This window comes from Rutidosis leptorrhynchoides, chromosome 4 (assembly GCF_046630445.1).
Source record: "Rutidosis leptorrhynchoides isolate AG116_Rl617_1_P2 chromosome 4, CSIRO_AGI_Rlap_v1, whole genome shotgun sequence".
Classification (NCBI taxonomy): domain Eukaryota; kingdom Viridiplantae; phylum Streptophyta; class Magnoliopsida; order Asterales; family Asteraceae; genus Rutidosis; species Rutidosis leptorrhynchoides.
Window position 1 is genome coordinate 97,036,233 of NC_092336.1, and position 14,999 is coordinate 97,051,231.

The 14,999-nt window shown below is 29.6% G+C and overlaps 2 protein-coding genes across 2 annotated transcripts; one reads left to right on the forward strand and one right to left on the reverse strand.

Moving 5' to 3' along the window:
• Window positions 1–3,629: 3,629 nt before the first annotated feature.
• LOC139841074 (PLASMODESMATA CALLOSE-BINDING PROTEIN 1-like) lies at window positions 3,630–7,394 on the forward strand. The gene is made up of 4 exons (XM_071831306.1): window positions 3,630–3,845; window positions 4,080–4,322; window positions 4,629–4,662; window positions 6,828–7,394. The coding sequence occupies exons 1-4, from the start codon at window positions 3,791–3,793 to the stop codon at window positions 7,114–7,116; spliced, it is 621 nt and encodes a 206-aa protein (XP_071687407.1). The 5' UTR covers window positions 3,630–3,790; the 3' UTR covers window positions 7,117–7,394.
• A 1,001-nt stretch (window positions 7,395–8,395) lies between these two features.
• LOC139840841 (alpha/beta hydrolase domain-containing protein VTE7-like) lies at window positions 8,396–11,673 on the reverse strand. Its single transcript, XM_071831084.1, has 10 exons — window positions 11,479–11,673; window positions 10,728–10,825; window positions 10,231–10,328; window positions 10,053–10,102; window positions 9,885–9,980; window positions 9,687–9,776; window positions 9,500–9,592; window positions 9,321–9,416; window positions 8,949–9,014; window positions 8,396–8,587 (listed from the first exon to the last, which is right to left on the reverse strand). The coding sequence occupies exons 1-10, from the start codon at window positions 11,671–11,673 to the stop codon at window positions 8,396–8,398; spliced, it is 1,074 nt and encodes a 357-aa protein (XP_071687185.1).
• Between the last annotated feature and the right edge of the window lie 3,326 nt (window positions 11,674–14,999).

Here is a 14,999-nt window from a genome sequence, read left to right on the forward strand (position 1 = left end):
GATCTATCTTTAGGATTCGCGCCTACCGTACATAGACAAGTAGTTTAATGTTACCAAGCTAAGGGTATATTTCTAGTTTAAACCCACGTAGAATTAGTTTTAGTACTTGTGCCTATTTCGTAAAACATTTATAAAACAGCGCATGTATTCTCAGCCCAAAAATATATATAAAAAGGGAGTAATGAAACTCACCTTAAATAGCAGTTGAAGTATTCCACGCAAGAAAGGAAAGTAAAGCAAGTAAGTGACCGAGATATCAACTAGAAGTAGTTCTTTAAGAGAGAAATGAGAGATTAAGGTGTAAGTTTGAAATGAGAAATGTATGTGGTATTTATAGTTGAAAATGTTAGGTAAAAAAAATTAAAATAAAATAAGTAAATCTTAAAAGTTAAAATAAGAAAAATTATTTTGTATTTTTATTAAAAGTAAATCTTAAAAGTTAAAATAAGAAAAAGTAGTTTGTATTTTTATTAAAAGTAAAATCTTAAAAGTTAAAATAAGAAAAAGGAGTTTGTATTTTTATTAAAAGTAAAATCTTAAAAGTTAAAATAAGAAAAATTATTTTGTATTTTTATTAAAAGTAAATTTTAAAAGTTAAAATAAGAAAAAGTAGTTTGTATTTTTATTAAAAGTAAAATCTTAAAAGTTAAAATAAGAAAAAGTAGTTTGTATTTTTATTAAAAGTAAAATCTTAAAAGTTAAAATAAGAAAAAGTATTTTGTATTTTTATTAAAAGTAAATCTTAAAAGTTAAAATAAGAAAAAGTAATTTGTATTTTTATTAAAAGTAAAATCATAAAAGTTAAAATAAGAAAAAGTAGTTTGTATTTTTATTAAAAGTAAAATCTTAAAAGTTAAAATAAGAAAAAGTATTTTGTATTTTTATTAAAAGTAAATCTTAAAAGTTAAAATAAGAAAAAGTAGTTTGTATTTTTATTAAAACTAAAATCATAAAAGTTAAAATAAGAAAAAGTAGTTTGTATTTTTATTAAAAGTAAAATCTTAAAAGTTAAAATAAGAAAAAGTATTTTGTATTTTTATTAAAAGTAAATCTTAAAAGTTAAAATAAGAAAAAGTATTTTGTATTTTTATTAAAAGTAAATCTTAAAAGTTAAAATAAGAAAAAGTAGTTTGTATTTTTATTAAAACTAAAATCATAAAAGTTAAAATAAGAAAAAGTAGTTTGTATTTTTATTAAAAGTAAAATCTTAAAAGTTAAAATAAGAAAAAGTATTTTGTATTTTTATTAAAAGTAAATCTTAAAAGTTAAAATAAGAAAAAGTAGTTTGTATTTTTATTAAAAGTAAAATCTTAAAAGTTAAAATAAGAAAAAGTAGTTTGTATTTTTATTAAAAGTAAAATCTTAAAAGTTAAAATAAGAAAAAGTATTTTGTATTTTTATTAAAAGTAAATTTTAAAAGTTAAAATAAAAAAAAGTAGTTTGTATTTTTATTAAAAGTAAAATCTTAAAAGTTAAAATAATAAAAAGTAGTTTGTATTTTTATTAAAAGTAAATCTTAAAAGTTAAAATAAGAAAAAGTAGTTTGTATTTTTATTAAAAGTAAATCTTAAAATAAAAGTAGTTTGTATTTTTATTAAAAGTAAATCTTAAAAGAAAAAGTAGTTTGTATTTTTGTATTTATTTATTAAAAGTAGATATAGTTTTGATTTTTTTTTTGTATAAAATTCTAAAAAGAAAATTTGTTTAATATATTTCTAAGAACATTTAACATTTTATTTCTATATTTGTTTAATTATTAAATACGAATTTTATATAAAAATTATTATTATATTTAGTTTTTATAAAAATTAAAATTTATGATTATTAATTTATAGTTTTTATTAGTTTTATAAATGTTATAATATTATGTATTATTTAGTTAATTATATATTCTATTAACTAAATAACAAAAGTAATATAAATATTATATATATATTCATTGATGTAATTATGTTATATTATATATCATAATCTTATTTATAATATTTATAATTATATTATATATTTTAAGCGTACGTTTATTCGGTCAACATTAAATTTATTCGTATATAACAACTCTAGGTATTTTAGTAAAATCGGAAGTCGAAAAGTGAGGGTTGTTATATTAGTCATTTCAATTAATTGCACTCAAGTCAATTTTGGCTTGATCAATTTACAAATCCAGATCTAAAAATCACATAAATGATATCAATTTCAAAATAAAAAGTATATATCCATCATCGCATACGAACTAACTGAATATTTCAATCTAAACTACAAATAGAAAATCTAGCATATTTATAAGCATATTATAGTGTCAAAATGTTAACCAATTCAAGATTAATACACAAATACAAAACACATATAACTTCGAATTAGATAATTCACTAAATAAATTCAAATAACCATCAATTTACATAGGAATTTCACATCCATATGGCTGTCATTTCCATTTCACATTCTCCATAAGAACTACTACTATTATTTAGAACCACGCTAATCAACCCGAAATCGAATAGCGGTAGTGACGGAGGTTGAAGAAGTCAGCGGCAGTGGTTGTAGATGAAGATGGCGGCGACAATGGTTGATGATAGTAGCGTGTTCAATTTTAGTACTTTTGTTTCAGGTTTCATATTGTATCTCAGCTTAGATCCGTCAACACCGCCGCAATCTGAGCCGCCGCCACAGCCATCTCAGTTCGATTGGAAACCCCGAATCGTTGATGGAATCTGAGCCTCCACCACAGCCATCGTTGCGGATTAGAAACCTCGCCATCTCAGTTCGATTGACAACCATCAACTTGTATGTAATTTGGTTGCTTTGATTTAGGGTTTACTTTCTTGTTGCTTTGTAAATTGTTGTGTTTAATTGAATTTGAATAATGGGTGGTGATGAAGATGATGAATCAATCATGATAAGGATGATGAATCTGTGAGGAAGATAAAGATGATGAATCTACGAGGAAGACGAAGATGATGATCATGATAAATTATTGAGGATTGAGGATAAATATGAATAAATATAGATATGAAGATAATGGAAGAAAGGACAAAAAAAGACTGAAATACAAGTTTGAAAAAATTACGTCTGTCATCCCTCAACTTGTTAAAAGACTGAAACACCCTCGCATGATTCGCACATGATTGAGGTTAACAGAAAATTTGGACGGAATGTTGACAGAAGGACGACATGTGTTCATATGTACAACATGAGGGACGACGCAAGCAAGAAAAAAGAATAAGGATGACGTGAGAAGGCTGAATACAAGTTTAGGGACGACGAGCGTAATTTTGTCTTTTATTAATTAATTAAGATAGTGGGTCATAAATTGTACGAGGAAGTACGTAATTGTTGGTAATATTTAGTCTTGAATTAGTTTTGAAAAAATTTACCGATGTGACGCTAATGCGATAGCTAATTATGAGAATAAATTATGTCTACATTGAGAGCACTATGAAGAATTTACCATCAACAATAATGTATAGAAATCGATCGATCGATGAACATAATTTAATGCCACTTGATAAAATAGATCCGTTAATATTTTCAGTGTTTTACTCTTCTATATATGTACGGAGTAATATGTAATGTAACATGGATACAAATACACTGTAACAAACATATACATATAAAGCACTCATCACCCCGGTCCCTTCAACTTCGTCCTCTGTTTCTTGTCCACTCTAGAGAAAATAGAATAAAATAAAATAAAATCTTTCCACTCTCTCTCACCATCTCTGCAATTTTTTGCTCCTTTTAACACCAAATTCTGTCATAATTAAGCAACAATCCAACGCATCTGGTTACAAACATGGTTGTTTTTGCACTTTCCATTGTGATTTTCTTGGCCATGACCGGTTATTCAAGTACGGTATTATTCTCTCAAATGTGTTTTTCACATTTTGTTTCTTTTATTTTGGGTTTTATCATATTTTGATTTTTGTTATATGGGTTTGGTATACTTTTAATTTTCTCAAGTGGTTCTTGATTATTAGTCTTATATTATTTATATTATTTTTTTTCTTTCTCAAATGGGTTTTACTCAGATTTGTGTTTTGAGCATCAATTTAACACCTTTTATTACTAATTGTCATCAACAGGTGCAGCATATTGTGTCTGTAACTCTGCACAGAGTGACTCAGTTCTTCAAAAGAACATAGATTATGCATGTGGAAATGGAGCTGATTGTGCTCAAATCCTTCAAAATGGTGCTTGTTTCAACCCAAATACTGTTAAAGATCACTGCAATTATGCTGTTAACAGCTATTATCAAAGGAAGGGTCAGATACAAGGAAGCTGTGATTTTTCAGGCACAGCTACAGTCAGCCAAACAGCCCCAGCTGGTATGTTTTTCAAACCATTTATTTGAGCAGCACAGCTATATTCACTTGTACTTTATGAAATAAAACTTATACATTATGTAGTAACTAACACACCAAAGTGAGTAAGTGACCAAACTTCTCTTTCTTTCTGAAATCCCTAATCTTAAAAAACTTGGAAATATATCTGAGTAACTTGTACGCTGTGCATCAAATCTTGTACATTGCATTCCTGCAAGTTAGGCACTTGTGTTGCTTTTTTTTTTATTTTTTTTATTTTTTTAAATTCTACTCTTAACGTTTTTGTTGTTTTTTGTTGATGATTTACAGGTGCAACTTCTGCTTGTTATTCTGGGAGCCCAGGGTAAGCATATTTATAACTAAATCCTGCACCTTTATCCACGTTATATTGAATTGTTAACTGATTTCATCATTTTTGGATTTAAAGTTATGTGGGTATGTTTCTTGTTGCTTAAAGATCTCATTTTTACATTTTCGTGTGTTTAAAGTTGTTTTTATCAGCTAAATAAAAAGGTGCAAATAAAAAGATTATACACTTTTAGATTGAAGATAATACACTTTTAGAGATAATACACCTTTAGATTGAAGTAAGAATTCAAAAAGGTAATGATTTCAGATCCCAAGAAGCTCATCTTTCATAGTAGTAGTGCCCATCTTGATGTTTCTTGGGGAAACCCTATATTCCCAATGTATAAATTTCAAATCCAGAGCAATGTACAAGCTTTGATGAACAATGTACAAATCACCATATCGTCATTGCTTTAGATTTGTTTACTTTCAGCCCTGGGAAACTCTTTGTCCAGTACTTTAGTTGCTTGTAGTTGCTTGTAGTTGCAGATGCCTCCTAAATTTATTTTTTCAAGAGCCAAATAGAGTAAGTTTTTAGGTATTGTACATCGTGCATTGAAAGTTGTATATGCTTGTAAAGACAGCTTTTGAAAATCATGTGGTAGATCGAGTTTGATAGATTAGGTACTGCCTGCTTATTTAGTACAAATGTGAGTTGTTTATGTTTGTTTGGTCTTATTTTTTTGACAATAAATCAAGCAAAGGTCATGTTAGGTCACATTTTGTTTTCCATATGATAAACGTAATGGTTGGTAAGGACAACCATCTTTGACTCTTTGGGTCAAATTGGCTTACCACATTTTTCTTCTTATTTTTCTAAGACGGTGGTTATAACAAGATATGCAAATATCATATTAGGTTAGCTATCGAAGTACTAGTAGTCAAGATTAGGATAAAAAAGTAATAGAAGCTCTAATTTTTTACCATAGTGTATCGGAGCACTAGCAATTGAGATTAGGATAAATTTTAGTAGCCAGCTCTTTTTATTACCATAATAGAGGAAGTAGTATCTTTTGTTAGTTAATTTAATCTGATGGAGCATATCATCTTAAAATGCTTTCAATGTGAATATTTTCATGGCGAAAGTTGTATTCTAGCTTAAACTGGATTCTTTTGGTGGCATTTGTATTACATCGCGCGTGCATGTGTGTGATGTTAAAAAGCTAAAAGGCATAATGTTGGTTTACCTGACCTAATACTTTGATGTACGCAGACCAGCAAGATTACTCATGCCTGTTAATATGTGTGATGTTGATAACGGTAAAAATTAGACAATAATTGACCACAAAATTAAATGAATTGTAACATTTTTAAATGCATTTAAAGACAAATCAGAGTATTTATGATTCATGTTCATCATCATAGTATCTATAGTTTTTTTTTGAACAGCAATAAGATTGATTATATTAATGAAATGAAACAAGGTTACAAAGTATCTATAGTTAATATCTTTGTTAATAAGATTGATCATAGTATCTATAGTTAATATTAAAATCTTATAATGATGATGTCATTATTAGGCTAATTTCTTTGTTAAGAAAAAATCAAAAAGAAAAAGAAAAAACCTAAGCATGATGGGTAATGTCATTAATCTAAATAATTTTAAATTAAAATAAAATCTTATAATTTCATTATTATTATTAAATCTTATTAATAATTATTTTAATTATTAAAATTAAATAATTTTGAATTATTTTAATTAATTATTTTAAATTGAGTACGAGAAGGTATAAAAGCTAGGCAGAAGGAAACCAATTATAAATTTATATTTTAATTTACACTTTAAAAATAAAATGACAAATAATATTATTACTTATGATTGGATGTTGATTGTTCAATATGCATTTTAGGTGTTTGATGAAATGTTCAGCTGACGAGTTTCTTAGTCGGACTCTGGGGTTCCACGGGTCATTAAACTAAATAACTTTAGCATTTACGTTCACTTAATACCTAAAATATATCATTAAAATGTTTCATTTAAACAAACACGTGGTTCCACGCTTCATTTCACTAGTTTGTACTATATCTCTTTAATGTTTTACTTGTTAATTTCTTTCCACCTACATTATAATCGTGCATACAAGGTATGAAATCGACAGTAACTATCCAGTTTTAGAAACCTTATCCTAAGTTGCGTCTTGTGATTCTTGAATGTGTCAGCTCAACAACGCCGACCACCTCATCACCACCCGGGACTGGCACCGGCACTGGGACCGGCACCGGCACAGGCACCGGCACAGGCACTGGAACAGGAACCGGCACTGGAGGAACCGGGACTGGAACGGGTACTAACACGGGTACAGGCACAGGAACAGGTACCGGGTTGACGCCATCGTTTGGTCTTGGTCCAAGTGGCACGACAGATAACAGTAGGGCCGAGTCTTCTAACTCATTGACTTTACTAACTCTTTCGGTTCAGGGCTTGATCTTATTGTTGAGTTTGATGTAATGATGAGGGTACATTATGTTGTGTGGTTATGATTAATCCATGAGTCGGGATGTAATTTACGCGGTGGTCAGGTTGTACTTTGTAGTAGGGAATCGAATATTGGTTGTAATCCATGATAGGGTATTTTTTTTATTCGTCTATCTTTTGTTTGTGGAGAATATGTGCCTTTTAAAACGAGGCTGCCAAATATGTTCTTGATGACTTTTAGAAGTTTTCATCTTTTTATTTGTATCTAAAGGTCACCTTTTTAAATTTGTTTAGATTCTATGACCACTTTTTACTCCAGGGTTGATGCATAATGGTACCATTATTTTATTTATATTATTAATTAATAATAATGCAATGGGTGCTAATCTAACAAACAATGTATAGAATCTACAAAAGGTGCTATACAAACATCAATCTGAATTTGAAGTTATCTAAATTATATTCAAAACAATTATCAAAATTATATTATTTATTTATTCATTTAAAAGTTAATAGTGTAAAAATGAGTCGTAATCCATTGCATTTATTAATTTGCTTGAAATCCAAGATACTAATGACATCGCGATATGTGGCGCGAAAATCATATGTGATTGAAAAAAAAAAAAATTTGGGAAAAAAAATTTTCAATTTTTTTTTCGATTTTTTTTTAAATCACATGTGATTTTGAATGTCACCCAATCACATGTGATTATGCATGTCAAATCTAATCACATGTGATTGTGCAGGTAAATAAAATGTGAGTGTAAAAAAAAAAAATTGAAATTTTCTTTTTTTAAAAAAAAAAAAATTTTATTGAATTTTTTTTCAATCATATGTGATTTTCGCGCCACAGGTCGTGCTTTCATTGGTCCCTTGGATCTCAACTTAATTTATGGATTCAAATGAATATTACTCTGGTAAAAATATATATTATTAGAGTTTTCATTCAAAATGGTTATTAAACAGACCATTTTTATTTAGAACGAGATTAATTCTGGAGCTTTGAATCATTTAAAATATTAAATCATTCAGTTTTATCAAACACCTACTCTAATAAATGGTTCGGTTCAAGTAGCCTTCATGCATAACATTTTGAACTTCCAAATTTGAAAATACAACACTGATTTTTATATATACAATGATACAACACTGATTTTTATATATACAATGATGTAGCTTGTAGCATGTCTACACAATGTATTTGACAAATGGGTCTCATTTTGTCAACGATAGAAGCAGAAAATTGCTAATGACTATATTTGAAGAAGTAAAATATTTTCCTGCTTCTTGAGCAACGATGGAAGCGGAAAATTTATATTGCGTGAGATGTGACCGCAGTTTGATGCAAAGTCTTTGACGGAAGAGGAAAACTGACTTCATTGTGCGATTTACACCTAAAATCTTTGATCAAGTCTGCAACAACATGTGGTTTTTCCACATGTGGGATGTGACCACAGTTTGATATTTGGCGAATAACAGCATTCGGGAGTTCACAATGTAGTCGCTGTAACATCAATGTCGCGTTCGATTAGAGGTGTCGAAATGGGCAGACTGACCAATGGGTCAATGCAGTGATATTTGTCCTGTTTGAAACGGGTCATTTTAACCCAAAGTACAACTTTTCTTATTCTTATTTTTCTTGGATAAACAATTTGTCCAATGCTTTATATAAAATTATACACAATGTATTATTTCAAATATAGTCCATATTTTTTTCCAATAAATATTTTGAATATTTTATGCATTAAAATAATATTCAACATGCTTGACCCATTTGGCCTATCTCCTTTATAACTATATTTTGCAACTTCAACTTTAGAGATAAATCATAGTCATAGGGCAAATTAAGTGGTTTAATTACTTACCACTGCAAGTCTGCTGTCAATGATCCTGTCGTTTTCTCCCGATATTATGAGGGTTTTATTCATAACCTGAAATTGACCATGTTACACATTTCAGAATATCGTCAATTACGAGTCTTATATCCTCTCAGTTCACGAGACCTGTTTGTTTTAAGAGTCAAATTTCAAAAGTCAAAACAGTTTGGAAATTCATAAGACCTGTTTTATTTTAAGGAAAATAAATGAAAAGTGACTTTAACTGTAATAGGTGAAATTTAGAATAGTAAGTAATTTGGGTTAGAAGCATAAAATGACAAAGGTAATTTGGATTCGAAAATTTGTATTTTTGACAGAAAGTCAAAGTGGACTCAAATGACCATATGGATGTGCAAAAACCTGTTTAATCTGCGCAGATACATTGTATCCTCCACTTCTCATAAAATCAACCGTTGCTTCTTTCCACCACGGTAACAAACAATGTAATCGAGTAATCTAAAATAGCAACAAAATAAGAACACTAATCACAATTCTCTCTTACATGAAATTTGGCCTTTAAAAACAAAGTTAGAACTTACATAAGTCCAATCTATGCATGTATTGAATGGCAATGCATTATATGACAGATTAGTAGCATAAAATCGCAATGGGAGGATTTTTAACAACGAAACCTGCCAAAAATAAACACGCAGGGTGATTAAATCTACTAATCTACATGTTGTACTTAATCCGAAATGATTATAGTAAATAGTTCATATTACTCACACTGGCAAAGGCAACACTTTTTGGTAACTTGGACATGTTCCCTGTGCCTTCTGAGTAAACACTTGCATTAATCAATATTAGCTTATCAACCTGCCAAAAGAAACAGAAAATTTAAATAAACCGAAGTATCAGTTACGCGTAGTTCTCTATGTCTCAAAGTCAACGTTGACTGTTGAGAGTAAAACTGTCGACACTTACAGCTTCCGGATGGTTGATAGCAAAGTCAATTGCAACTGCAGCTCCAAGACTGGGACCCACTAGAAGCATAGGCCGTTTAATGTATGATTTCCAGAACTGATAAATCGAGATACGAACATAATTAGTATGCCCGTTTTGTCCCACATTTATTTGAAGCTTAATAGTTACCTGGAAGAGGTGATCACGCTTAGACTCTACATCGCAATGTGGAAGTGTTTCTGATATAGGTGAATACACAAGAAGAAAAAAGTACATAAGTACATAACATGTTTGAATTAGTACTAACGTCTACTTTCGATTAAATTAAATATATGATTGAAAAATAGATGTAACTTAAAAATGAAACCTAATTTGTTGAAGCCCCATCCTAAAATGTCAAGTGCCCAAGCTTCTAAACCAGCCTGCTCGAGCAACGGGAGTGTGTATCTCCATTCTAAACACGAACTGAAGGATACAAACCAATCAAATATGTGCAACGGAACCATGAAATAAGTACATACAAAACTTAGGTGTTGTTTACTTTTTTTCTGTCTGTTTTCATTTGCCTCTTAGTGGGAAGGGGTGTTAATGGGAAAGGATGTCTGATTTTATGTCTTCTAGAAACAGACCAATTTTCAGATTAAATGACTTATTAAGTGACAAACAAACAATATTTTACTTGCTGAATTACAGAAACAGATAATTTAATGAAAAGTAAACATGCACTTGGTCATAAGTTCCTTTCTTTGTAGATTTTGGAGTGTACCTTAAAACATTTCATTTAAATGAAAAAAATTTATCTAAATATACCATGATTAATGCTGTAAAATATATGGGATTCAACATAGCAGTTGCATTTCGTACCTGTCGAAGCCATGAAGTAGAACAAGTGGATTATTGGCAGTGTCCTGTACTATTGGTGTCACACAACTACTCATAATACGATTCTTTGAGACACTAAGCTGCAGTTTTAATGCCAAGAGAAAATTACAATCTTTTCATTATGCTTTGGCCTTTGGATGGATACAATCAACTAGAAATCGCACAAATTTATTATTTCTGGGACAAACTATGCAACAGTTAAGTACAAGCCTTTATCAAGTTCAAAAACTATACTACCAATTTGTCAGAAGAAGAAAACTACATTATATATATACATATATATATATATATATATATATATATATATATATATATATATATATATATATATATATATATATATATATATATATGAATATCCAAATCAGAGTTTGATCTATAATCATATAAATTTAAATTCACAAAAAATGATGATACCTCTGGATTTCAGAAACTATTATACATTCATAAATGGTATTTAAAAGCTATACAAATACAAAAATGGTAAATTTCTTCTTGAAAGGAAAAAATATACTCGTACAGGCACTTATGACGAATATATACATATTGTAACAAATGCATTCAATAATCTTGCATGCAGTAGTCCCGATTTTTATTAGCTAATATTTTACTATCAAACTAAAACCAAGTTAATTACTACGTAACTACGAATGCACCATTTACACTTTTATATTTTTGGTGAAGTAACAGTAAATATCACCTTTTGAATTCAAGATATTTGAGTTTAATTTACCTCAACAGGCAGCATTTCAATCCTTGAAATTAAGTTTCGAGCAAACGGGTCTTTGATTTTCTCCATTTCTTTGATCAAAAATGGCGGAAAAACATCAGTAGACGCTCCAAAAAACTGGCAACTTTTCCGGTTTGAAGCTGGAAATATTCCCATAGATGGAATGGCAGCAGTAATATTTGTTGTGATTTTCAGCATGATTTTCTAATGTTTTTTGTGAAATCAAAACATAAACTTTTAGATTCCAAGTTTAGAAAGATCGACTATATATATTACGGAGTACTTATTTTGTTATAAAATTGGATTGGATATGGAGATCAAATGGTATATAGAAGATTACATGTTTGCTTTTATATACATATACATATAAATATATATAAATACATAATACATACAATATGGTACTGTATAATATATGTATTTATTAATATATTTAAATATTTATACACATGTATAGGTAGCACTAGGACTCCCAGTGAAGCTGCTGGTCTTGAATTCTCGTCTTTGGCAAAGCCAAATTAACAAAATTAGGTATTTATAGTGAAAATATGCTTCATTTGGCATCGGGGTGACACCTTGATTGATCAATATCTGAAATTTACCTGCTATGAAGGAGTTAATGTGCTCGTCATAACCTGGTTACCAAATAAATAAAAAAAAAAATTATTGAGCGAGGGGTAAATAACAATCTTATCATCCATCTACCTCTTAAACTTTAGTATCTTGTTTTCAAGTTATAAAGATTTAAAATACGGACTACAATTTATAAGTTATACTCCATAACTATCATTTTTTTTGGGGGACTATCCAATTATTTTATCTATTTGTTTTGGCTAATATGCATCTTTTAACCTTTTTTTGTCAATTATATAAATCGAGATTTAGAGTGCTTTCAACAATGACATACTTCCTTCTCAGGACTAACTGCTATATCAACGCCACATCAACACTTTGTTCTCATGACTAAAAATCACCAACAATAACATATTTTCCCATAAAAATTGAGCCCCCTATATTATTTAATTATTTCAATGTGCACGTAAAAAAAAAGTACCACTTAATATCCATATGTATCCATCCATCAACATTTCATACGAAGACATTCAATCGGACGAAGTGTAGGGCGGATGCCTGGATGCCTTGCTGTCATCGGCGTCTAGTTGGGCGGAGGGGAGGAACCGTTCTCACGTGCTAACTCGGCTAAATAAGTACAATCAAATAACCGTTCTCACGTGCCGCTTCTTTTTTGTCACCTAAAAATAACACTACAAGAAAAATGAGCTTTAGTGACGAAGGCCATTGGTCACTAATAACACTAAAATGGTCACTAAATCAAGTTAGTGACCAAAATAAGTTGGTCACTTCTCGTCACTATTGATCCGTCCCAAAATATTTTTAGAGACCAAAATACCAAAATTGGTCACTATAGGTACCATTTGTTTGGTCACTAATATCGTTTAATGACCAAAATTTAGTGATCACTTTTTAATGATAACTAAATAACATTATTAGTGACCAAATATTGAATCGTCACTAAAAGATCGTCAAAATGAGCATTTTTCTTGTAGTGTAAGAAAGATTTTCGCCTAAAATATTGCTCCCGAGATGCAAAATAAACCCAACTGAGCCATCTAAATCATCGACTACTCGATTTTCGTGCCCAATAAGGATGTCTCTATGGCCTGTTGAAAAATCAGTAGGAGATTAGTCAATGGATCTATCGTCTTGTTTAATAGTGCCATGTTATTTCTGTGTTACCTTCATCTGTAGTGACCCGAACTTTTCCATGTTTATATATATTAATTGAGATTGATATTTACATGATTAAATGTTTCCAACATGTTAAGCAATCAAACTTGTTAAGACTTGATTAATTGAAATATGTTTCATATAGACAATTGACCACCCAAGTTGACCGGTGATTCACGAACGTTAAAACTTGTAAAAACTATACGATGACATATATATGGTTATATATATAGTTAACATGTTTTTATTATAAGTATGTACCTCATTAGGTATTTTAACAATGAGTTATATACATAAAAATGAGACTATTAATTTAAGAAACTCGAAAACGATATATATAACGATTATCGTTATAACAACGTCTTACTAGGTACATATGAATCATATCAAGATATTGATACACTTGGTTAATTATGTTAAATGATAAGTAAATATATTATTAAGTGTATTAACAATGAAATACATATGTAAAAATAAGACTACTAACTTAATGATTTCGAAACGAGACATATATGTAACGATTATCGTTGTAACGACATTTAACTGTATATACATCATACTAAGATATATTATATATCATAATATCATGATAATATAATAATTTAACATCTCATTTATTATAATAAACAATGGGTTAACAACATTCAACAAGATCGTTAACCTAAAGGTTTCAAAACAACATTTACATGTAACGACTAACGATGACTTAACGACTCAGTTAAAATGTATATACATGTAGTGTTTTAATATGTATTCATACACTTTTGAAAGACTTCAAGACACTTATCAAAATACTTCTACTTAACAAAAATGCTTACAATTACATCCTCGTTCAGTTTCATCAACAATTCTACTCGTATGCACCCGTATTCGTACTCGTACAATACACAGCTTTTAAATGTATGTACTATTGGTATATACACTCCAATGATCAGCTCTTAGCAGCCCATGTGAGTCACCTAACACATGTGGGAACCATCATTTGGCAACTAGCATGAAATATCTCATAAAATTACAAAAATATGAGTAATCATTCATGACTTATTTACATGAAAACAAAATTACATATCCTTTATATCTAATCCATACACCAATGACCAAAAACACCTACAAACACTTTCATTCTTCAATTTTCTTCATCTAATTGATCTCTCTCAAGTTCTATCTTCAAGTTCTAAGTGTTCTTCATATATTTTACAAGTTCTAGTTACATAAAATCAAGAATACTTTCAAGTTTGCTAGCTCACTTCCAATCTTGTAAGGTGATCATCCAACCTCAAGAAATCTTTGTTTCTTACAGTAGGTTATCATTCTAATACAAGGTAATAATCATATTCAAACTTTGGTTCAATTTCTATAACTATAACAATCTTATTTCAAGTGATGATCTTACTTGAACTTGTTTTCGTGTCATGATTCTGCTTCAAGAACTTCGAGCCATCCAAGGATCCGTTGAAGCTAGATCCATTTTCCACTTTTCCAGTAGGTTTATCCAAGGAACTTAAGGTAGTAATGATGTTCATAACATCATTCGATTCATACATATAAAGCTATCTTATTCGAAGGTTTAAACTTGTAATCACTAGAACATAGTTTAGTTAATTCTAAACTTGTTCGCAAACAAAAGTTAATCCTTCTAACTTGACTTTTAAAATCAACTAAACACATGTTCTATATCTATATGATATGCTAACTTAATGATTTAAAACCTGGAAACACGAAAAACACCGTAAAACCGGATTTACGCCGTCGTAGTAACACCGCGGGCTGTTTTG